The sequence below is a fragment of the Hyperoodon ampullatus genome, assembly GCF_949752795.1.
Source record: "Hyperoodon ampullatus genome assembly, chromosome: 4".
Taxonomy (NCBI): Eukaryota; Metazoa; Chordata; class Mammalia; order Artiodactyla; family Ziphiidae; genus Hyperoodon; species Hyperoodon ampullatus.
Window position 1 is genome coordinate 126,502,013 of NC_136917.1, and position 26,677 is coordinate 126,528,689.

At 37.2% G+C, this 26,677-nt stretch overlaps 2 protein-coding genes across 2 annotated transcripts in view; both read right to left on the reverse strand.

Annotated features, from left to right (window-relative positions):
- Positions 1-26,677, reverse strand: part of IPO11 (importin 11) — a gene marked incomplete at its 5' end in the record, with an annotated part of 180,137 nt that overhangs the window by 38,952 nt on the left and 114,508 nt on the right. The window lies entirely within an intron of this gene.
- Positions 9,747-11,642, reverse strand: LRRC70 (leucine rich repeat containing 70; the record flags this gene model as incomplete). Its single annotated transcript, XM_079703406.1, has 1 exon — positions 9,747-11,642. One exon carries the CDS (start codon positions 11,640-11,642, stop codon positions 9,747-9,749), a length of 1,896 nt encoding a protein of 631 aa, XP_079559532.1.

Genomic DNA, 26,677 nt, shown 5'->3' on the forward strand with positions numbered 1-26,677 from the left:
TGTGGTATAATGTGGGAGAAGTAAAGGTAGCCAGAGAAAACCATGCAATTTTAAATCTCACTCAACTCTTAATTCTCCAAAATCAGTGCTTACCACGAAGTGGCAGTTCACATTAACTAGGGCACAGCAATCTAGTATCTCTGAAAGAGATAGCCAAACTCCATGCTAATCTATACAATGGTCCCTCAATAACCATGGATGCTCAAGTCCCTTATACTATAAAATGGTGTAGTACGGCAGGCCCTCTGTATCCATGGATATGGAACCCGCAGTTTTCTACAGCACGGTAGAAAAAACAACATTCAGGAGCTTAGAGAAAAAACAAAACACTGATTACTGATTATTCCAGCCAGAAGTTTATCTTGGTATACTCCCATGAGCAGACTTCAGAAGACTGGCTTACTAAGTATTAATAAGAGGTGGATATATACCAGGATACCAATTAACTCACGAAGAAAGAAGTAATTAGAGTAAGTGGTCATATTACCTAGGCCAATTCTTCCTGGTGTATAGGTCACCATGGTCAAGTTCATTCACTTTAGTCGACATTTTATGAGCTCACAAAACATGTTAGACATCCTGATAAGCCCTTGGGATAAAAAAGATGGCCACCTCAGGGAACTTAGAAACTAAAGGACAAAGAAATGAAGCAACAAAAGAGATGTTCCTTTTTTGGTTTAAATCAGGTTATGATAGCCTGAATAACTGACTTTCTCAATTTTACAGGTTTCTGACTTATTGGGTTGGCCAAAAAGTTCCTTCAGGTTTTAAGTAAAAATAAAAGACGCATTGTTCATTTTCACCAAGAACTTTATGGAACAACGTATTCACTGTTTTGTTCCACTACCTTCTGCCAGTTTTCAGGTAACTTCATAATTCCATAATCCCAAAACTTTTTATCTTTGTGAGCAAAGAACTGTTCCAGGTGGCTTTTACAGTCTTCCAGAGAATTGAAATTTTTTCCATTAAGAGGATTTTGTAAAGACTGAAATAAATGGAAATCCGAAAGTGCAATGTCTGGTGAATAAGATGAATGAATCAGAACTTCCCAGCCAAGCTGTAACAGTTTTTGCCTGGTCATCAAAGAAACAAGCAGTCTTGCGTTATCCTGACGGAAGATTATGCGTTTTCTGTTGACAAATTCGGACGCTTTTCGTCGACTGCTGCTTTCAGTTGGTCTAATTAGGAGCAGTACTTGTTGGAATTGTTTGGTTTTCTGGAAAGAGCCCAAATTAGAGGACTCCCAATTTCACCATATACACAACATCACCTTCTTTGGATGAAGACTGGCCTTTGGTGAGGTTGGTGGTGGTTCATTTCATGTGCCCCATGATCTCTTCCGTTCCACGTTATTGTACAGTATCCACTTTTCGCCACCTGTCACAATTTGTTTTAAAGACGGAACTTTTTCATTACGTTTAAGTATTTACGTTAAGTATTTTCATTTCACAATGCTAAATGGGACCCAACTGATTCTATTCATTTCCTTATTATTGAGGGCTTCAAGGAGGCAAATGGGTGCCTTCTTTTCTTTCTCCTTAATTTAAGAACTTTCAAGGCCTATCGAGAACCTCAGCAAGCTCTACTAAAACCACCTTTCCAAAGTGGTATTGAACTATTCTTCCTTTCACTGCTTTCAGGCATTAAGTCGTCACCTCCTGAATACAGAAGTTCCTGACTCCAGTAACTGCTTATTCCCTTCCTGCTCCTCACAATGTTCCCCCTCCTTTTTTCTATTCAATGTATAATTCACATTTTCTTCACGAAGTCTTCCCTGACCACTCTTTACCTCACTGTAATTGAGCGCTCTGTCCTTTGAATTTCCAATAGCATAAAACCTCTGCACTACTCATTTGGCGTGCCACTCATGTGGCACCTTTTTTACTACTTTCTTCTTATGTCCTTTAATTTTTCATGCCTGCACGCCTGCTCTCCCTAAGATGGTTAAGTAACATGAAGCAGAGCCCATGTGTTACGTTTCTTTCTTTATGTCCCTTAGGGTAACATTATGCATCATGTGAACACACAATAAATAATCACAGGAATTTATGATCCCCAAAGCTCGAAAACTGCCCTCCCTTGTTTTTTTTAAACAATATTATTTTTACTTATTTCTTTTTTAAATTACAAGTATAGGTAACTAAGTTGTAGATAACATATTACAATTGATTAGTCTACACCTGACATTAGGCAGAAAATAGAACAGGAGGTGGCTGTGCTGGAATCTACATCTGAAACATTCATCTTAGAAAGTGCAAGGTAAATTTAACATCAAGGATGAAAGGAGAGAATAAAAGTAAAACTGAAGGGCAAGAAGTATTAGTAATCTTCCTTTTTACCTATCACACTTTTCCTTTTCTTATTTTACATACTTGGCTGATACATTAATTTATTTGCACAGACCAGAGGTACAACTACGCTACAGAAAGAAGACTGGCCTTTTTAAACATCTGCTTGTTTTGTTCTTCAGGTATGTGGTAAGTGATGTTCTATATATATACACAAACATTAAATAAGTAGGTGAGGGCATTCAAAATTTTACTCAGTGGGTAAAGACCATCTGATCATTTAAAACAATTCCACATAGTTTTTAGTAAACTTTTCTTTTTCAGTTAAATGCACGTGAGTAAAACTACAGCTCTTAATCTTGACTTAGTATCTCCTAAAGGTATGACATTTTCTGGGTATCTGTAGAATATGTGAATTGCAGAAACTTCACGCAGAGTGATTTTTTCTTGCTTTGGAAAACTATGTACTAAAGAAAAACAAATCCATCTTTCTTGTGTTTTTCACCCAATTTAAAAAATCCTGCTGGCTTATAATTATTTCTGTCCTTTTGTATCACTATGAACCCAACCACAGGTGTTCAGAAAACAAAATGCCCCTAGAAAGATAGTGCAAAATTTTTAATCCCAAAGGCACAAATAAAAGAAATATTCTAATATTCATTTGGTTAGCCTAAACAATAAATATTAGGTTAAATGTGAACAGGACTCTAGTTTCTTTCCACTTATCCAATTTTTATTAGTATTTTTCTAGTAAGCATTTTACACTTCCTGTTTTTAGATGAACTGATCCATCATCATAGAGCCTGTGCCTTAAATAACTTCTCTGTAAGTGATGGATTTACACATTTACATCACATCTTCATTCCCTTGGGCCTTGGAGGAAAACATGAATGCAGAAACACCAAATTTTCAGTTACTTTTTCTGAACAGTTTTATAATCGAAAATTGATGATTTAAGTTTTTCATAGTAGCAAGCCCAAGAAAGAAAGAAATCAGAACTTCAGTCACTTTAAAATTTTCTCTGCTCTAACCAGACAACAATTATACTATTTGTACACTGCACCTAATAATATCTGAACCCACTCACATCATTAAATCCTAAGTCAGAGGGTCAATGAAGTTAAGGTAATTTAAGAAAATAAGTTTTTAAGCACTAAAAGCCACAATCAAATAAAATATTCTGTAAATTATACTTTTCTGCTTATATTAACAATATTAAGCAAAGAACAGCAGTTTACTAAAAGAAAAAGGAAAACGAAAAAAGCCTTGATTTATCGGTCTTATTCCAGAATTCCTACCACACCGGAAGTTATAAAAGTGGTGACATTTACACTAAAATCAGGTTTTTCCCCTCTCTATTTTCCAGGACCTAGGCTGGAAATATTTCTGTCACTTAAATATATCCTTTCTACACAGTTAATCTCTTCGTGGTCATGGAACAGTGTAGGTATTAATAAATCTAGTTCCCTTGACAAATACTGGGCAAGGAAATAAAAGGATAAAAGTTCATAATGGAAGTTCACTAAGTTATTTTAAAATTAAAGTTTATACAACAATTATCCTTACATATTATAAACCATTCCCCCAATTAGCTTTTTTTCTTTTTTGACTGCACAGAGGTGGGGGGAAAAAAAGCAAGCCGTTATCTTTAAGACAATAAGAAATAACTACAATGATCTGTGTATAGTGGGATGAGAAGAAACTGCCATATTATATGATTTTCAAGAGGAAGACTATGCTTTAAGAAACACTGCTCAGTGAAGATATACTAAGGTTCCATTAAAAAGAAGATGATCAATGACTGGCACAGAACTGTTTGGAAAAGACATTAGGCTGAAAAACACCAATCAATGCTTATTTTCAAAGCTTATAGGAGTCACTTGACAAATTTTTTTTAAGTGATACAAAAGAATTTAATAGAGATTTAGTAATTATTGTGTTGGGGGCACAACCTCACCATTATAAATGGTGGACATTGTTGAAAACAGAGCTATACAATTTATCACAAGGCAACCATGAACATATATATTCAGGATAAATGAGAAAAAGCCAACTTAGTTAACGTTATTAAAGTTACATGAAAAGATACTTGTGGCTTACAGTTAAATTTCTGGAGAAGTGCTGTATGTCACACTGCTCAGACCAAAATGAAGATAATGTACTCTGTAAAACAGTGTTACGTGATCAGAAGGGAAGTCTGTGATGATGAGAACATTGATGTCAAAGATTTACATGAAGCATTTGAATAAAACTATCACGAAATAACAGGGGAAAAAATCTCTCTATTTACATTACTTTAAAATATGTATGTGTAACTAAACTAACAATATAATAGGCATTTGACTATTTTGTTACAGCTCTGTAAATACAACATATTCAAGCTGATCAAAAACCTTAAGTAGATTTTTCTTATAGGGAAAATGAGTTAAATGCCTGCTATTTAGACCTGCCTCGTTCAGGCACACTGGGAAAATGAGTTAAATGCCTGCTAGTTAGACCTGCCTCATTCAGGCACAGTGCCCAATTCCTCCTGAATACTGCTGGCACTCACAATGACCTCTCTGAGCTTTGGAACCCTATTACCTCTACATCCTCCTCATCCACTCTTGGCAGTCTCACAAGCATCTCTAACTTAAGGTAGCCAACACCAAATTTTTGAGTGCCTTCCCAACAAAAACAAAGCAAAACAAGATAGAAAATCAAAATCAGGCTCTCTTCCAGTTGTCCTTATCTGACTACAAAGCAATTCTAAGCACCCCGTGACTCAGGCCAGAACCTGGGATTCAGTTTTGACCTTTCTTCTCATTTACCCTTCCAAAACCCGATTTATCATCAAATTCTGTCACATTTATCTATGAAATTTTTCGACGTCTCTATATTCCTACTGTGAACAGTGTGCTGCAAGTCAATTCTGTCTCTACTTTGAACTACTGCATAACTTCCCACATGGGGACCCTTCCACTCTTTGCTTCTTCTAATTCATTCTCTACACAGTGCTCTTTTGCAAAATCTGATGTCTCCCTTGCTTTAAAGTAAGGGTTTACACATGCTAACACATATATATGGAATCTAAAAAAAAAAAGGTTCTGAAGAACCTAGGGGCAGGACAGGAATAAAGACGCAGATGTAGAGAATGAACTTGAGGACAAGGGGAGGGGGAAGGGTAAGCTGGGACGAAGTGAGACAGTGGCACTGACATATATTCACTACCAAGTGTAAAATCGATAGCTACTGGGAAGCAGCTGCACAGCACAGGGAGATCAGCTCAGTGCTTTGTGACCACCTAGAGGGGTGGGATAGGGAGGGTGGGAGGGAGACGCAAGAGGGAGGGGATATGGGGATATATGTCTACGTATAGCTGACTCAATTCGTTATACAGCAGAAACTAACACAACATTGTAAAGCAATTATACTCCAATAAAGATGTTAAAAATTTTTAAATAAATAAAGTAAGTAAGGGTTTAACCTTTCAGTAACTTCCCATTACACATAAAAATCCAAACTCCTAATCATGGTTTACTCAGCCCCATCTGACCTGGTTGCTGCCTACCTCTCTCTGACCTCACCTAACTTTTCATACTACTCTCCAGCTATACCAGCCTTCTTTTTGACAAACACTTTCTCAGTCTTAGAACTTCCATGGAGGGACTCCATCTGCTAAGAATGCTATTGCCTGAATTTACCTGGTTAGTTGTATTTACAGTAGGAATAAAACTCCAGGAGGGTATGGTCCTTAATGGAAAAAAACTCAGATTTTTCCTTCCCCAGTAGGGAGAAACCCTGTTCTTCCCTACTGTTTCTCTTCTGTGAGTCTTCTTTACTCACAGCACACTTTACTTCTGGTCACCAAATGTGTGGAAGATTTTCCCAACATGCCATTCTCTGTGACACCCGCTGGATGACCTACAATTTAACTCAATTCTAACACTATCTCCCTGGAGATAGTGTCAGATCCCACAGGTTAAGGTCTCAGACCCACAAGACTGAGCCACCCCCCAAGTCCCTCAGATGCCAAAGGTTCCAATGACTCCTCCCTAGGTTCAACTGATTTGCCAGAGAAATCACAGAATTCAGGGAAACATGCTTACCAGTTTACTAAAATATATGATAAAGAATACAGATGAATAGCCAGATGAAGAGCTACAGAGGGCAAGGTCTGGGAGGGTCCTGAGCACAGGTGCTTTGGTCCCTGTGGAGTTGGGGCATATCACCCTTCCGATGTGGATGTGTTCCCCCATCTGGAAGCTCCTTGAACACCTTACTATTGGGATTTTATGGAGAATTCCTTACATACATACTCAATTATTAACTCCATTTCCAGCTCATCTCCCCTCTGTGGAAGATGGGGCTTGGAGCTGAAAATTCCAAGCCTCTAATCATGGCTCAGTCTCTCTGGTGACCTCAATCTAGGAGCCCACCCCAGAGCTGCCTCGTCAGAACAAAAGATGCTCCTAATGTTCTTATCACTTAGGAAATTACAAGGGTTTCAGGAGCTCTGTGCCAACAATCTGGGGTAGAGACCATACATATTTTCTTCTTTTATCTCACAGGTCCCCATTCTAGAAGACAATGCCTGAGGAGGCTTTCATAGATAAGAAGCAGATGATTTAAGAAAAGGGGTTCTGAAAGTCAAAACATGAAGAAACTGAACTAGAACATAAAAATTTTTGCTCCATGGGACCTCAAACAAAATACAAAGAAAATGTGAACTTATGTATTAAGAATAGAATTAACACTAGGAAGAGTATCAGAGAAAGTATCTGGCAAAAAGTTAGATTTTCCAAAGCCAATATCCAAACTAAGAACAGGCAAGGGTTTATGCTCAGGTACTGGAAACTCAAGACATACGGGAAGACATGGAGATAAAAGGAAAGTATTGTATATTACAATTACACACTATTGACAAACAAAAAACTACTTCCCACTAAAATATAGTGCTCTCTACTATGTCACATGATGCCTCAAGAGTCAAGAACAATGAAACAAGGCACATTTGGACCAGCAGAACGCATACTATCCATTCCTTTCATTCGTGCTGCTTTCTCCATATTTATCTTTTAACCCACAAGACTTCTCACATTAAAGTATGCAGCCACAAGAGCCTACCAACTTCAGTACAGTGATGACTAGAGATAGAGGGCACTTTTAAAAAACTATACCTTAGACAGTATAATACTGAAAACCATGGGCCCATCACCTTGTTAATATTGCTCCATAACTGTGAAATCATTAACAAACTAGGTAATAATTTGAGACAACTGATGAATATCCCTCCCCACTCACCTAAGGCCTTATCAGTAAGTCCAATAACAGAAAAGAAAAATAAAAGTTTTAATAAGAAATAAAATGGGCCTTCTCAGGAGGAAAAAAATTAAGTTACTATTCAATAGGTGATGCATAAAAACAAAGTCTAACCGGTCAACAGAACAACCTTCTCTTTGGTTTCATGTACCCCGTTCTCTTTCCTCTTAGTCCAGAGCAGCACAACATATTACAAGTCCATGAATACTTTTTCCAGTCTGGCCCAGTAACAGAAGACAAGCAAGGAGTGGGATCCTTCTAACAAGGAAGAACAAGAAGTACAATAGGATGCGGGGAAGTGCACGAAGGACCAACTTGGTAGGAAGACCTAACATCAAAGTTCACTTTCAGAACCTTGTAAAAGGTTTCCAGGCTTTCTTTTCCCATTTTGGCAACGCTCAAAAACAAATATGGCTAATTTTACTGTTTTTGTTGTGGTGTGGGTAAGAAAATGGAGTGAAAATGCCCTTATTACATGTGGGTCTCCTTCCACCTTAAAGCTTAAACACTTGGTTATTTCTATAATTCTTAAGTTCAAGAAATGTCCACATATATGTTATGTTTGAATGTTCTATTTCTTGACCTAAGTAGTGATTAAAACAGGTGTATTTACTTCTGTATGTGGTTTATAAATAAACAAGAGTTTTCTAAAATGTTGCCTGTAGTCTAAGGGCAAATATTTTCCAAAAACCTAACATCTGATTTCTCCCTCACCTGCCATGCCTCTGCCAATCACCAAGGCACCTTCCAAAGTAGCTCTAGAATCCATCCATCGTCTCTGCCACCACCCCAGTCCAGGGCTCCAGCATCTCTCCCATGAATCAGTGATTACTCCATGGGAGATTCAGATTAATCCTGTTTCTAGTCTTGTTCCTTCCAGAAAGAGTGCACTTTCAGTTTGTATTTGCCAAATGCTAAATGTTTAAAAGAATCCTTGGGACTTCCCTGGTGGCTCAGTGGTTAAGAATCCGCCTGCCGATGCAGGGGACACGGGGTCAAGCCCTGGTCTGGGAAGATCCCACATGCCACGGAGCAACTAAGCCCATGCGCCACAACTACTGAGCCTGCACTCTAGAGCCCGTGAGCCACAACTACTGAAGCCCACGTGCCTAGAGGCTGTGCTCTGCAACAAGAGAAGCCACTGCAATGAGAAGCCTGCGCACCACAATGAAGAGTAGCCCCAGCTCACCACAACTAGAGAAAGCCCACATGCAGCAACGAAGACCCAGTACAGCCATAAATAAATAAATAAATAAATTTATTTTTTAAAAAAAGAATCCCTGAATGTGTAGCCAAAGAGCAGCATTTGATTCCCTTAATAATGCTTAAAATCCTTCCATGGCTTCCTGCTGCCCTAGGGAAAAACATGAAATTACAACATCCTTCATCGTCTGATTTCTCTCTCTAGCTGCAAATCTCATAATACCACTCACAACTCCAGTTGGACTGAATTTTAGTTCCTGAAAAGCAGTATTCTATTTCTTCAACCCTCTACCTACTACTCAGCTCTCTTTCACTGGGCTGATTTCTACTTATCCTTTGCAATCCAGTTTCAATGCCACTTTTCTCATAAAGCTATCTCTCACCTCCACATATGTTATACAAGAGAGTACCTTCATCTGCAGTATTTATCATACTGTACAATAACCATGTGTGTCCTCCTCTACATTTCAAGCTCTACTGAGAATAGGAAACATGTCCATGCTATTCACAATTATAACCCTAGCACCCAGGCAGCAGTATAGTATAAAATTAAAAGCATGGGCTCTGGAATCAGACAGACCTAAAAAGTGTCACAAGCTGTGAGAATTTGGGACAGTTTCTTAAACTCACTCTGCCTAAGTTTCCTTACCTGTAAAATGTAGATAGTACTACCTTATGAGGCTTTTTAAGGATTAAATGTTATATATGAAGTATTTAGCATAGTGCTTGGTACACAGAAACATTAGTTATTATTAATTATTTAATACAGTGCTTATCAAAGACAATATTTGCTGAATGAATACAGTATTCACAAATTATTAAAAACATATTTATTAATGCTAAGCTCATATAATTCATTATATATCCAAATAAAGTCTATAATTCTATAAGGATGCTTCAGTTTTATTCATGTCCATGACACTGAGGTTTTCTTATAGTCAATATTCAGTTGAATTATAAAGCAGAATGTTCAAAGAGAATGACCTGTGCCTCACTTTCAGGAACAATTTGTTTATGAAGTCGAATCTGCTCCAAACCAGGGCATTCTAGAGAATTTGGGGAAGTGTTACAGATTGAAGCTGTTACATTATACCTTGCTGACTGATAAAAGCTGTAGTATTCAAGTCTATTTTCCCCTGAGTTTTCTGGTGCCTTTAGTTTTTGTTTAAACTGAACAACTTTGTAGATCAAAAAAACGATTACAACACAAGCTAAAACAAAAAAAGCTAGCAAAATGTCAAAAGCCTCATTCAACTTTTCAACTTCTTGTGTACAAATTAGAGATGTTTTCCCTGACACCGAAGCAGCATCAATCGGTACAGCACTGTTTTTTTCCAAGTTCAAGTTAACAGGAGAAGTAAGCTGTATTTGCACAGGTAACACTGCAGTAGTCTCTAATGGATTACCAAAGGTATTCTCTTGAAAAAATCTACTGGCAGGTGAAGTACGAATTCGTTCCCAGAAAGTAACACTCTCAGTGTTTTCCAAATGTTTCCCATTTGTGGTTATTTTATGCCAGGCCATCATTAATGCAGTGGTCTTGTGATGAATATGAAGAGATTTTATAGCCCAAGCTCTGGATACATTTGTTGAAGATGTAACGCAATTTGTAAAGTCAGTCCATTTAATATAATGCAATGCTCTGCCACGCATGGATGGGGGATTCTGACAATAGATGTTTAGAGTAATGGCTGAAGATGCTAACCAGTCGCGAAGACCCAATAGTTTGCAGTTACATTCCCAAGGATTAGAATTTGCCTGAAGATGAGTCAATGAAGACAATGGCTTAAGGACCCTTGGATGTAAGTCTGTAAGATTATTAAATGACAGGTTAAGAATCTTCAAAGATGCTCCCATGTTTTCAAATGTATCATTATCAATGCTGATTATTCTGTTTCTATCTAACTTCAGATAAATTAAATTCTTTAACAAGCTAAAGGTGTCAGAATTTAAATTTTCTAAATCATTATGACTTAAGATCAAATGTTTAAGATTACTAATTCCGCTAAACCCATCCCTAGTAACATTTTTAATTCCTGAATTTTTCAGGAGCAGATATTCCAAGTTGACAAGTCCTTTAAATGCAAAGGGCTGTATTGCTTCAATATGGTTATGAGACAAAGAAAGTCTTTTAAGACTCTTAAGAACTTCAAAAGCATTTGATGGTACTTTTGTTAAATTATTACCTTCTAGATACAAACGATCCAGGTTTCCAAGGTGTTGAAAGCCTGAGTCTGATATCCTCAAAATTTCATTGTTTGATAAATCAAGTATCCGAAGAGCAATCATACCAACAAATGTACCACTCCCGAGGACAGTGAGGCGATTTCTTTGTAGATTTAAGTACTGAACTGAAACTAGATCATGAAATACTCCTCTTGGAACAAAAGATACTTGATTAGACTGTAAATATAAATTACGAAGATTGGAAAGTCCCTCAAATATTCCAGGATCCAAGCGTTTTATAAAATTATTATTCAGATATAGAAAATATAGCTGCCTCAAATGAACAAAAGCTTTTGGATATACATACACAATGCTAGAATTATCTAAATACAACGCTACAAGAGAATGAAGTCCAGTTAATTCACTTTCATTTATATGAGATATATTATTTCCAGTCAGATAGAGAAAAACTGTACTTCCAGGAAAATTCTTAGGAATGCTTGAAAGGCCTAAGTTACGGCAGTTAATTTGTCTCCCAGTGCAGAGCTGGCAAACAGACGAACATCCAAGTATCTCTTTATGGAATAATAACACAAGATAACAGGTAACAAGTAGAAACAGTCGTAGGCAAGGCAGAGAAAAACGTACTCCACACATAGCCCTGTTCTTGGTTTTTCTGTTCATATCAAAATTGGCTATAAAAAGAAAAGGTAAAACTTTAAATCATCAAAAAGTTCTTTAAATGAAAGTTTTATAATACTAGAAATTCTATACTCTATTTTATTAGGATCAGCCATAATACTAAATATCATGAATCATACTATGGTGATAGCATAAAACAGTGAGGCTGAAATACATTCTAGAATTATTAGTACCTCCAGGCCATTAACCCACTGTTTGACAAAATGATAATTCAAATTTAATGAACTGCAAAATGTTTGCTAACTTAAATATTACAACTGACTATAACTAAAGTGACAAATGATGATGCAGGGATAAAGATCTTTGGATATACTATATGCCCCTTTATCAACTTAAAGTCTAGTATCAATTAAACAACATTATAATTTAGGAATTATACACATTCATTACAGAACAATTAAACTCCCTTTAAACTACAGGTTTTTACAAACCAAATTATTTTTTGTTTCAGCTAAAAGTTCATATTTAAATAAATAATCTTACCAAGAACAGGAAATTCTTATTATTAACACTCAGCTGATTCAAGTAAAGGTTTTCTTTCTATATCTGAAGAGCGACATTTCTAAACTCCATTTCTTTTGTGGCACTGTTGACCTCCACCCCTCCACCTCTTTTTTTTTTAAGTCACAATTTGCTCAGGAAACACCACTCTTCACATTGGTTCCTCCACACTCAGTGTGTAAAACAGAGGTTGCCATGGATACAGGAAACTGAGAGACAGGAAGTAATGTTATCTGTGTTTCAAAAGTATTGTTAAAAGGAAATCTCAGGAACTTATTTTTTCAGAATGCAGTTAACTTGAGTTTTCCTAATGCACAAACCTAAATATTTCATTTTAAAAGTAAGTATTTTTTAAACATGAATAACTTAAATATTCAGAATGAACAAACTCTGTATACATCAACAACAAATAGCTATCAAATGGAAAAAGCAAGTTGAAATAAGATGTAAATAGAGTAATGTAACTTTTGTGAATTTTTTAAATGCATAGAATATTTATATTTGTATTGTTCTGAATATACAGTAGACACTTCAATTTTGCTTTGTTCCTTAAAAAAAAAAAACAGGTAGCAAAAACAAGTAATTTAGGACAATGAACTTGACAGATGCTGATCTTCTGTGCTCTTCTTTTTTAATTAAAAAAAATGGTGCATATAAAGTATTGAATATGACCAATTAATACCTTAATATATTAAGGTATATGCCTTGAGTTGTAGAATGATATCAGGTTGCATACCAAGTTACTGACAAAGGTTATCTTTGACAAGAAAAGTTGAGGAGAGTGAAAGAAGCCCTTTAATGACTTTTGACCATATACACATCTGAATTAACCCAAATTTTTTACAATAAAAATGTACCTGTGCATAATGTAATATTTTAAAGTAAGGATTTAAAGAGTTGACTATAAACTGTATATATTATACATTGTTTAGTCATTAATTTTCCAAAAACCTGACTGCTTAGACTAATTCTGACATTTATTAATATTACTAATACCCTGACAATGCACTTAAAATATCAGTAATAACATATAATTGTATACTATAACTCCCTTTTGATATTAAAGCAGCTTTATTTCACATCAAGACAACTACTTCAGATAATAATATAAATTATTTCCATATTAATATTTTGTATAATACCCAGCACTTTCTTTCAATTACAATAAAAAATCAGAGGTGCATACTAGATAACAGATCTTATCAAAATGACTTACAAATCTCACAGCTATCCTTTGTGGCTGGCTATTGTTATTGCTATTTTATAAACACAGAAATTAGAAAACAACAACCAAAAAACCAAATGACAGAGAAATGACATAAATTAGAGGTAAAGATGAAACAAGAGCTAGGTTTTTCAAGTTCATTTTGTTTCATATTTTCAATAACATAACAAAGCATAATGAGGTATGTCTCACAGATGTTTTTCAACTGTGTCATACAACTTAAAGAATTATGATGGGGTTCAGGACACGGTACCCCAAAATATAGCACCTTGGCATACTGAATACTTTAAGCTGAAGGAGTTTGAGCATACAGCATGAGCAGGAAGTTCTCTCTCTGACCTCTCCCACCCCCAGCCACACCCACACACTCCCTGCCCTTGTCCCCTGAAAGAAGTCATTAAACCCTCAAGTGAGAAGTGCCCTCCCTATAATGGGAGGAATCCTTATCTCCAAAGACAAGAGGACTCAGAAGAATCCAAACAAATGGAACTTGTAAAATTTCCCCTGGTTTATTATACTTACCTCATACCCTTTACCCTATCATATCTTTCCATGACTTGCCATTCTACATCAAACTCAGTGTAAAAACACACAGGTTTAACAGTTTCTTTGAGTCTTCATTTCCTTATGAAGACTCCCATGACATGTAAAATGTACATTAAATTTGTATGCTTTAATCCTGTTGTCTTGTCTTTCTCAGTTTAATTTTCAGACCCAGCCAGGGACCCTAAGAGAGTTAAGGAAAACTTTTTACTCTCCTACAGTCTAGAAAATGTCAGAGAAATTGGTCCATCAAAATCAAAATAAAATTTAAAGAGGGTAAAACTACAAGGTAACAAGATCAGAACATTCATTAATTAATTTTGTCCTCTGTTCCAGAAATATCCAAAGCAGACAAAAATATTTATTCTTACTAGATCTTGAAGTAAAGATCTGTTCATCTAGGAGGTGCTGCTCTTAGAGACAAGTGATCACTATTAAAGAGGACCGCAGAAATCAAAACATGAAAAAAGCTGATGCAGGGAAAGAATCCAGAGACCTCTTCATCTTTCTTGCTATGAGCACATCACTAATTAGTGGCAAAACTGCCCACTCAAGGTTTAGATAAGAACTCAAGTTTCCCAGCTTCCCACTGCACTTACCGGAGGGTACATTTCCCTGTGCTTTAAATACTTTCATTTCACAGTAATTTGTATTACTTAGGTAATTTTAAATCCTCTCATGAGCTTTAAGTTCTATAACATGTTTAATAAAATCTTCATATATCTCCAATGCACAATAATTATCCCCAACTGAATTGTGACATTTTGAATTTGCTCTGGAATAATACATCAAAATGGTTCCTCATTTCCCTTTTCTCATTCCAACTAATAATCATTAGAACTATTTCTGAACACTAAGCCTCCTAAGTAGGCATCCTCCCTTTTCTTTCCAGAAGATTGGCTCACTAAATTATTTCTCTCTCATTCTTATTGCTAAACCTTCTTTTGTACTACCTCTATCTTTAAATAATCTCATGCCTTAAGTTTCAATACATATCTATTTCCTTTCCATTCAGCAATTCCATCACAAGTACAAAAATACAAAAATAAGAGGAAAACTGTTCTATTACCATCTTTTACATATATGCCATCTGCATTATTTAGACATATAGCGTCTATGTATAAACCAATCAAGATGGGTTTACATCTAAAGAATGGTTTACAATAGCAGTTACTGATCTTATTATGGATCTTAAAAATTACTTATACATCCTAAAATCAAAAGAATCAAAACTTGAAATGGGGTTTACAATAAAAATTAGTCCAGTAACAATAAAAAATATTATCATTTTGCTCAATGCAGGGGAAAATTTTAACGAGGAGCAGTAACTCAATACAGATTGTTTAACAGTTGCCAGGAAAAAAAAAAAAAAAAAGTATCACAGAGAGGAGAAATCGGACAACACCTTGACCAGAACTGACATGATTAATGAGAAGCAGGTAGACACCATGTACTGTTAGATGTGGTATTTCAAGAAGAACACATCGCTTATGTAATATTCCAACCAGGGATGATTAACCTGGATCTAATCATGAGGAAATATCAGACAAACCCCAAATGAGGAACATTCTGGGAGAGAGTAAGGGAGGAAGAAAGGGAGAGAAGGAGACAGTAGAATTGTATTTTTCAAAAATGTTAGTCATAAGTGAGAAAGACTCAGGAAATGACATTACAGTGTAAAAGAGCCTACAAAGCCATGACGACTAAAAGCTGAAGTATTTAGGAGTAAAAGGCCATGATTGATGCAATTTATGCAAATGGTTCAAAAATAAAGCACCATGTATGGTCGGTGTGTGTGTGTTGGTTCATGTGTGTAATGTCTGTATACACACACATAGAGACAGAGAGAATAAGAGATGGAAAAACAGAGAGAGGACACGTGCTGACAAGTCCAGGCTGTCATGCTCATGGAACTTACTGAGAAAGTCATTAAAATGTACTAGAGGGACTTCCCTGGTGGTCCAGTGGTTAAGACTCCACCTTCCAATGCAGGGGGTGCAGGTTCAATTCCTGGTCGGGCAACTAAGATCCTACATGCCCCACAGTGTGGCCCCCCCCAAAAAAAATGTGCTAGATACCCAAATGTCCTTCAATGGCTGAAGTGGTACATCCATACAATGGAATACTACTCAGCAATAAAATAAGAACATTCTAATAACATACACAATAGCTTGGATGGATTTAAAAGACATTATGTTTCAAAAGGATATATACTGCCTGATTCCATTTATATGACATTCTCAAAAAGACAAAATTATAGTGAAAGAGAACAGAACAGTGGTTGCCAGGAGTTAAGGGTCAAGGGGAGGATGATTTTCCTAAAGCATATAGCAAAAGGGAGTTTCCTCAGGCAATAAAACTGTTCCTTGTATTCTAATTGTGGTGATGTTTTCACAAATCTACATGTGTGAAAATTTACAGTAGTGTATACTCCCCAAAAAAAGTCAAATTTACTCTATGTAAATTAATAATAACAGTTTTTAAGTCCTTTTATTTTCAAATACAAATACAAATATTTGTGGGTAAAAAAACAAAATACATATAAAAAACTGCTAGACAAACACTTGTTTGATTTACAATCATGACCAGTTTTACAAAGGAAAAACAAAGAGTACTTTGAATGGAGAACAGGGAACCCTCCTACACTGTTGGTGGGAATGTATATTGGTGCAGCCACTGTTGAGAATAGTATGGATGTTCCTTAGAAAACTAAAAATAGAGCTACCATATGATTCAGCAATCCCACTCCTGGGAAAAGATGAAAACTCTAATTTGAAAAGATACATGCACCCCAATGTTCATAACAGCACTATTCACAGTAGCCAAGACATGGATGCAATCTAAGTGTACATCAACAGATGAATGGATAAAGAAGATGTGGGGCATGTGTGTGTACACACACACACACACACACACACACACACACACAAAACGGAATATTACTCAGCCGTAAAAAAGAATGAAATATTACCATTTGCAGCAACATGGATGGACCTAGAGATTATCATACTAAGTAAAGTAAGTCAGACAGAGAAAGACAAATATTATAAAGATATCACTTATATGTAGAATCTAAAAAATGATTAAAATGAACTTATTTACAAAACAAACAGTCTCAAAGACACAGAAAACAAACTTATGAATACCAAAGGGGAAAGAGGGGGGCTGAGGGATAAATTAGGAGTTTGGGATTAAATAGATACACCACTGTATGTAAAATAGATAAACAACAAGGATTTACTGTACAGCACAAGGAACTATATTCAATATCTTGTAATAACCTATAATGGAAAAGAATTTGAAGCTGTACACCTGAAACTAACACAATATTGTAAATTAGCTATAGTTCAATAAAAAAGAGAGAGTGCTTTGAAGGTACGGAAAAGCATGCCAATTTACAGAATTTGTCAAAATTCTTGTCAAAGAAGCTTAGGATAGTCCAAACACAGAGAGACTAGCCAGCAAGAATGGTGCAGAATGACTGAGTAGGATGAGATAAGACTCAAGAAGTAAGCCAAAATTTTGGCAGACCCTGTAGGGCAAGTTACTCCATGGAAGCCACTGAAGAGTTCTCAAGTAGGAGAGGGAAAAGGTCATTTATCTCAAGTAGGAGAGGGAAAAGACCTTATATAAAGATGGTAGAAGTGGAAATGGAGGCTATGGATCTGACATACATTTATAGGTCTAGTTAACAGCTTTGGTGATGGATTAAACGTGGGAAGTTTCTGACAAGAGTAATTGGGTGTTCAGAAGTATCCAAGACCGAGAGGAGCATAGTGCATTGGTTATCTCACCTCCATCAAATATATCCAATTCAATAATATTACTGAGAACCTACTATGTTTCAGGCATTGTGCTAGACTGTAAGGATACTAAAGATAAACAAAATCCTGGTCCCTGATCTCAAGCAGCTCAAGATACCCTGAGAGAGAATAAATGTTCAATTGAGATACTCATTTTAACGATATCCTTCCTGACCATGTAAGGTATTCTGTAAGCAAGTATCCTATGTTTAGTGTTAAACAGAGGGGAAACAATGTGTACAACATGATCATCATCACAGGCAACGTTTATTTACTGAGCATATACTACTTTCCAGGCATTGATATAAGCATTTTAAACATACTAGCTCACTCAACATACAAAATAATCCAACAGTTTAGTTCCATTTTATAGATAAGGAAAGAGACAGAGATAGGTTAAGTACTTTGCTCAAGGTCACACAGTGAATTTTAAGAGCGAGAATTCACATCTACCCAGTGTGGCTCCAGAGCCTGGACCTTTAAGCCCTTCACTATATCTCAACACATGGGCCTAACTTCTAAAACGCCCAGGGGGTAAAATACAGAAAGTAGAAATAGACAAGTAACCCAAGATAAAAGATGCACGATTCAGTCAAAAAAATTCAAGGAGGCAGAAATCACTTTTAGACATAGAAATTGGAAAGAGTTTTGACAAATGAAAAACTGAGAGATAAATAAAGAAATACCAAAGGAGAGCAAATGATATCGTGAGCCAATAAAACTGTACCTTTAACTACCTCAAACTCTACCCTCTACCCTCTTTCTCCAGTTTCCCTTCAACCTACAGACTGAATTCCAAACATTTTTCTCTGGCCTATAATAGATAAGGGGGTTTAAGGGCCATCACTGATGAATGTTAAGAGTAGCAAATACAAACTAAGGGTCAATTCTATACAACCACTTTGTAAAGAGTAGTCAACAAAAGCTTCTTCATGGGTTGAAATACCTGCCAATTCCTGAAAAGTGAAATGGAGGCAACAACAATAATGAAAAGAATAATGAGTAAGTGCTCACACGTGTGCCCAAGGGATGTGCATGAAACAGCTGCAGGGAGATAAGAGTCTTTCCTCAAATGGTGGCATGGGTCACATTTGGACAGACTGAATGGGGGAAGGACTCAGAGTAAATGAGGGAAAGCCTCAGGAAAGCCTAAGATGGTACCTTCACACACTTGGTCAAAATGACTGATGTAGTAACATTAATAGTGGTAGCAGCGTTACTTGATAGATAGTAGCAATGACTGATAGAGTAACACTCAATCGTTTTGTAAGAAGCTTTTGGCAGGAAAGTGCTCTCTGCAGGAGGCCCCTTTTGTCACTTTAGCAGAGCTATATTGTCACTAACCTTAAACCAGGCACTCCCATGCTCTACTCATCTCCAGCCCTAGCACACCTTTCAAATCTTTTGATCACACAATACCCTGCCTAACCTGTCGGTTCTTTCCATAGATCAAAGAAGTAGAAATGAAGAATAAATAATTAACAGATGACCAGATCTCTTTCCCAGCTTCCCCTTCAGTAATCTTAGGAGCAAACTGTGTGAACAAGATAGCATCTAAAGAAAGATCACAAGAAGCCGACAAGCTGGCAAGCAGGGAAAGATGGTGATGACTCTGACCCCAAATCTCAACGATTAACTGAGATTACTTCCCCTTTTTCTCTTTAAAAACTTTCATAGCCAAGCAGAAACTTCAGAGTTAGTTTGGGGACACAAGGCCGCCTTCCCCCCAGATTGCCAGCTTTCTGGTTAAAAGCAATGTTTTCTATTTCTACCAACACTTGCATCTTGAGTATTGATTTTTTTTTTTTTTTTTTTTTTTTGCGGTACGCGGGCCTCTCACTGTTGTGGCCTCTCCCGTTGCGGAGCACAGGCTCCGGACGCACAGGCTCAGCGGCCACGGCCCACGGGCCCAGCCGTTCCGCGGCATGTGGGATCTTCCCGGACCGGGGCACGAACCTGTGTCCCCTGCATCGGCAGGCGGACTCTCAACCACTGCATCACCAGGGAAGCCCTTGAGTATTGATTTTTGAGTGGTGAGCAGCCAGACCTGTTTGATAACAATTTATTGAGCAATCATATGCATTACACTTTAATAGGCATTAAATATACATTCTCCAATTTATCCTAATAATGACCCACAGGTACTAGTTCAAATGCCTCACTGTTGAAACATGAGAGAACTGAGGCCCAGAGAGGAAAAAGTGGTCCAATGTCACACAAATAGTAGGTAGAGCATGCATCTCAAGTTAAATTTAGCTTTCCTCTCCAACACACTGTGTCTTTTTCTCTCTGAGACTCTTAGAGTAAAAGCAGAAGCCCAAGGAAAAGAATCCCAAAAAGTAAGATGCTCCTCAAGCTACAAAAGTATTTACCTACACAGGAAAAATCACAAAGTACACAGGATTCATGATAGAAAAAGTCAAACTTTTTCTATTCCTTAGTTTTTATGCCCTTGTTGAAACTAGCTACTCTGTAAAAATTATTTTTCTATATTGCTTCAGGGCCTAGACCCAATCAATACCTCATTCTCAATCAGAATCTTCTCTTATTCTCATTAAAGTTTAAGGTCCTGAAACTTCAAAGCAATCCTATTCACTCACAGTATTGCTTTCTTGGGTTATCTGTTTAAAAGAAGCTTGATGCCATACAATGGTTGGTGATTAGTTAACATTACCCATGTCTACAAGATGACTGCCACATTATCAAAAGTTTGTCAGAAGCCCTTATCTAATTTGTAGACACGGCACTGGTCCTAGATGCGAGGAGAGCATTAAGAGTGTAGTCCCAAAGTCACAAGCATTCAGGAACTCTCCTAAGCAACTAGGACAGGAGATGGAAGACATAAGTAGTTGTTGTTCTAAGAAGCCAGGTTGCACTGAATAATAATGTGTAAACTGAATGCACAGCATGGTGCCCTGGCACATGATAGAAACTTCAAAAATATTGCTGAATGTTTCTTGTATCAGTATCCCAGGCTTGATATTAGAAAGGAAGGTAGGGGCACTTTAGTTCTGCTGTATGTTTCAAGGGTAAAGTGAATTTGTATTGGAAATGAAAACCAAAATGGAGTAAGGCCCGCAGAATTGGCAAACTGTGTGGAAGTAACGGGATCTGCAGAGCTCAGCAGCGGCGAGGTACAAAACAAAGAATTGCTTTGCACAAAGCCAGAAGGGATACACTGAAAGAATGATCAGAAAAGAATAATACATAGGAGTTGCCAGGCTGCCACCTGCTAAAGAAGAGGATGTGTCACCCGTACCTGCCGCTGGAATTTCTCCCCGGGCAGAGGAAGTAGTGCATGAGTACCACAAGATGCACTTCACTAACTTCACTAACAACCGAAGGATTAAAACCATAAGAAAACTACTGTGCAAATACCTACCAGAATGGCAGACATGAAGACACAGTATCAAATATCAGCAGGATGTGGAGCAATGGAAAGCCTGGTGCGCAGCTGGGGGTGCAACCACTTCTGAAACAATCGGGCCTCAGAGAGCAAAGTCTGTGCACACAGACCCACAGTGTTCCTCCCAGCTTAACACAAACCCCCCAGCCCTGCACCAGGACACATGGACATGGACTCTGCAGCCACAGGAGCCAAACCTGAAAGAACCTGAAGGCCATCACAAGCGGATGCAGAAATGAACGATGCACGCTCCTATGAAGGAATATTCCACAGCAATGGAGTACATTTTGTTTAAAGGTAGTAAAACTATAAAAATTATTTTTTAAAAAACCTATATTCACAAGATGAAAGAATCTATAATTCTGGCACCTAGGGATTGTTGAATGCTCCTAAAAATAGATTGTTGTGGAAGTGTTTATTGTAAGGAAATTGACATATTCTCTAGGAAGGACGGGGTGAGTGGGTCTGCTACATATTCTACACTGAAGACAATTACAGGTTTTGATTCTACTTCTGTTAAATCAAGTGGGGTTTCATTGGATTTCTGCTACTGCGGAGATCATCAAATTCTGGGTAGTGGTCAGGAGAAAATTAGTCATAGATGTTCTCATGTAATAATTACTGTTGAAAGTGTAAATGATCCATTTATCAGTAAGACTGAGAATAGAATAACTGGTACATTACTTCATATGAGATTGTATGCTCTACTGTCCCTAGGGCTCCAGTGAGTATGTATTTTGAATCTGAAGCTCATCCAGATCAGAGGATGGAAAAAATGGCTAGGTGTGATATGGCTAATATAAATAGTATGCCTACATTTATATGAATTCGTGGATAAGATATGGGAAGAGGAATGCATGTTGTGAGAGCCAGAGTTAAGGCTAGCATTGGGGCAATAATATATAAATTGATTATGTTGATGGACATAGTAGTTCTTTAATAAGTAATTTGAATACCTCAGCAATGGGTTGTAGTCATCCATGGGGGCTGATGATTGTTGGCCCTTTCTGGATTTGTATATAGCCTATGATTTTCCATTTAGTTAATATGAGGAATGCTATGGTGAATTAAATTGGGTAATTTGTGAAAGAATGTTGATTATAAACATATTCTTAGAAAGAGGACTTGAACCAGTGCAGATAAAGGTTTCAGTTTTACATAATTACTGGGCTCTGCCAACGTAACAAACCCTGTTCTACAGTAGGGTATGTATAAATTAATTGAATGTCGATTATATCATCATTTAGTTTGCAGACATTTTGTAAAGTAAGCCGTATTGCTCTTGTCCTTTCATACTGGAAGAAATCTGCAATAGACAGAAAGCAACCAGGATGACTCCAGTCTGAACTCAGATCAAGTGAGACTTTAATCGTTGAACAGACAATTAATAGCGGTTATACCACTGGAAAAAGAAAAAAAAACAGAATGGACTATTTCCATTCAAATTCTAAGGTGAGAGGATAGGAACACTTCAAAATACTTCCAAAACTACTGAACTACTGGGTTGGGGGGAGACACTGGGTTTTCAAAGGACCTGCCAGAAGAACAAGCTGACGTTCGGCTTTAAAAAGAAAGTTTTATAAATGATTATAACCCTTCAATAAAAAAAATCACCAAGTCAAGGAATTAATAATTTACCTCTTTTTTTCAGAAAACTACTCAGTGAACATGCAATTATGGCACCAACTGTCCATCTTCCTAAACCATCTTGTCTACACCCTCCAGCTTCTGTTACCAAAAGATACGTGTGCATAGCCTAATCAAAAAAATAAAAACATTAAAAGCTGCATTATAGAGGGGTTTTTCCCCAGTTAGACTGAAATGATTTGAACCAATAATTACTGCAAATTGCATTAGGTTAGATGCAAAGGAAAACATTAATAATCCAAAGATTATTCTTTTTAAAATCTAAAAGCATCTATCCCATTAGTAAAACATATATTCACAAGGAGATGAGGAGGAGAACCTCAACAGCTGAGGTCCTGAATCCTCAAAGTACTCTTTTACGTGTTTCTATTTTCCCTACATAACAATGAGAGAAAGAGAAATAGTCATCATTCAATATACCCAAGGAGGATTATTCATTGTGTGGTCAACTCTGGCAAAATAAATATCCTAAACAACTTCCCCCTTGACACCTCACTGCCCCTTTTCACAAATTAGTATATAATCAGATAATACTAGGATATATGCTAGGTTCTAACTAGGTTAGAAATCAGTTCAAGCTAAATCTTCAGGGGAAAAAACAGCAATAATAAGAGCAAACACCATAAAACAAAAACCCTAGACTATGCAAGGACATGTCCGTTTTCCCCACAGTAATCTCACTATTTAGCATTCCACAGACATTCAGTAAGTATTTGATGGAAAAGAGGAGGGAGTGATCATTCACCTAAAGGGCAGAATAAGCACTAAGGGTGCCTTCTGCCACTCTGATTCTCTACCTAGAATACTGTATGGCACACTGAAATAGCTCAGCCAAGGCTTGATCATCTTGCCTATCAAGTACACACAAAAAGTAAAGAATAAAATGCTTTCCATCAGTCCTCTCAGATTGGCTTCTCCTATCTCTTCTCCAGAGGGGACACAAGAGTTTGACACACATACACAGCATAGCTTTACAGTGGCAACTTGACTTCCAGTGCCATCTCAACCTACTTACAGAAACCCATTTATAAAATCATACCTCTACAATGTATAGGAATCTGTTGTTTGAAATTACCCATTGCTCTAATCTACTTTATTGAAAACAAAAGGTAATTCATAACTAATTCACTTTAGAAATAATGTCTCAAAATCTCATCTTTTAAAAAAATTATGACACATAATATGTGTAAACAAATGTGTTCACTAATGACTTTTCATTCCAAAATTAACCATCATTATCATGGAAACAACAAATGATGCAAAAGGATTGTCAGCATCTACTGAATGTTTATTATTAAAGGCCTTGGGAATTTCTTTAACTGTACTCTTTGTATAACCTGTGCATGTATTTTTTTAACTGTAGCATTGTAGAACACTATAAATTGTTTATTATTCATTACAGTAAACTGATATTCCAAGAAACCAAGTGACTTCCCAAGTGTATGAACAAAAATTCAATTCCAAATACCACAATCTCACACTCCCTCCTCTCTAAATTTATGAAACTATATTTAATGCTCAAATGACCAATTTAAATTTAAATGACACATCCTTTTCAAAGTAATACATCTAAATTCATTCCACATTTTTTTTTTTTTTTTGCTAAGGGTATTGAACAGTCAGGTATAACATAAATAAATAAATAAATAAATAAAACTATACGCACACGCACGCGCACGTGCACTGTGTGTGTGTCTGTGTGTGTGTGTACAGTTGGCCAAAAACTTCGTGTTTTCCATAGATCTTACAGAAAACCCAAATGATATATATATGTGTATATATATATGTACATTTATATGTTGACTTTAATAAACAGATTAAAAGTATGCCTAGGGCTTCCCTGGTGGTGCAGTGGTTGAGAGTCCGCCTGCCGATGCAGGGGACACGGGTTCGTGCCCCGGTCTGGGAAGATCCCACATGCCACAGAGCGGCTGGGCCCGTGAGCCATGGCCGCTGAGCCTGCGCGTCCGGAGCCTGTGCTCCGCAACGGGAAAGGCCACAACAGTGAGAGGCCCGCGTACCGCCAAAAAAAAAAAAAAAAAAAGTATGCCTAAAGTAGCCCCATTCGAAGAACTCCTAATTTGCAACAATACTACAAATCAGAGTATACATAAAAACACCCCTCTTAAAGGGCTGCTAAATGTGAACATCTTTTTATTGTGTGTTAATATGATAAAATTAAAGAATGATTTATTTACCTCAAAAGGTGCACTTTTTAAAAGACTGACCAAAAAGTATGCTTTACTTCCAACTAGAACTGACAAATTGAGAGATCAAATTAGCTTAATTTTTCAGGCATAAACAGTCTTTAGATGTTCAGAAAAAAATGTTATTTAAGTGGGAGAAAAAATAACACATGATTACAGTGTAAATATTTATTAAATACATTCAGTTAACTTACTGTGCACCTACTATGTGTTAGTCATGGTGCTAAGAACAAGAGACAATTAATACTCAGTGTATTGATTCTGCCTTTTTATTTTCTGTATGCTGATGCTTTGACAGATGGGACCTTGCTTAACCTGGAAAGACTGGCCCTCTTACGGATAGCCAATTCCGAGAGACAGAAAATGGCTGCCTTTGAGCACATATTTCATACACAAACTAAGTGATCCAGAGCTCTTACTCCAACTATCAAGCTCTTACACTCCATGCCACTACCTCCCTTCTCCTAGCTAACCTAGGGCCAGGTACCAGACAACTCATGACAGTCCCTACACCCTGTAGCCTACTAAAATTACTCGAACTTGCCAATCCTAAACCGGCTGACCCTTGCTTTCCCACCCCTTCCCACAGAAACCACAATAAAGGCTCTTGCCCACATTTCCCTCTCTCCCTCTATCTCTTGACCAACCCTGGTGTTTCCCCATGTGGTTCTGTGTGGTGTGGTATGCTCCTTCCTCTTGGGAACTGTGAGTAACAAAAACCTTCAGTGGCAATTGTCCCTGATCTGCTGGCCTTGCCGTATCTGAAAAATATTAACACCTACAATTTAAAGCACCCAGGGTCTACTATGGAGGCTTTTGTATTTCGTAATGTTTATTGAACAAATAAATGAATGAATAAGCCAAGAATGAATGCTGGCAGCAAACACACAATCAAACACTAGATCAAAAATTAAAGACCTGAATTCTAGCATAAAGACCTGAATTCTAGCATTGTCAATATGCGATAAGTTGGGCAGCAGCAAATTTACAATGAGTAAATTATCCGTAACAGTATTGCTAGATGAAAACTAGTAACTGCCTGATTCATCTCAGAGAATAAAACTGACTCTCCCTTGAAGGCCTTACTTTCCAAGACTTATGCTCTATTCTCAGCCTAGCTCTCCAGCTTTATTATTCTTACTCCCTTCGCTCTAATGGCTGCCACACTGGCCTTCTTTCAGTTTCCTGAAGGTGCCCTCACCCCTCCAGCTACAGAGCCTTTGCCCAGGTTGTTCTGCCTTTTTGGAATACTCATTCTCTCTCAACTCAATTAATTAGAGTTAATTTCTCTCAGCAAACTAGAGTTAATTTCTCCTCTTCATATCTCAGCAAACATTTCTTCAGGAAAGTCCTTCTGTACTGCATTAATGCCCTAATCTGACAGCTGCACAGTATCCATGTCAACTGTTATCACTTTTATTCTGTAGTTCTATAATTCTTTAACTTCTGTCCTCTTCACTTGACTGTTACCCCACAAATACAAAAACCACATTTATCCTCATACTGTTCCACTGCTACTCATTAACATTAGGATATTAGAAAGAAAACAGGTAGCTGGAATGTAATTAAAATAAAGCAGTTTTATGCCTCATTGGTCAAAGTATTTAGAGAACATTCCTGGTAATAAAGAAATAATCTCTCGGACGCTCCACCACATGCTCTGAGGTCGATTAAGGTCTGTGCCT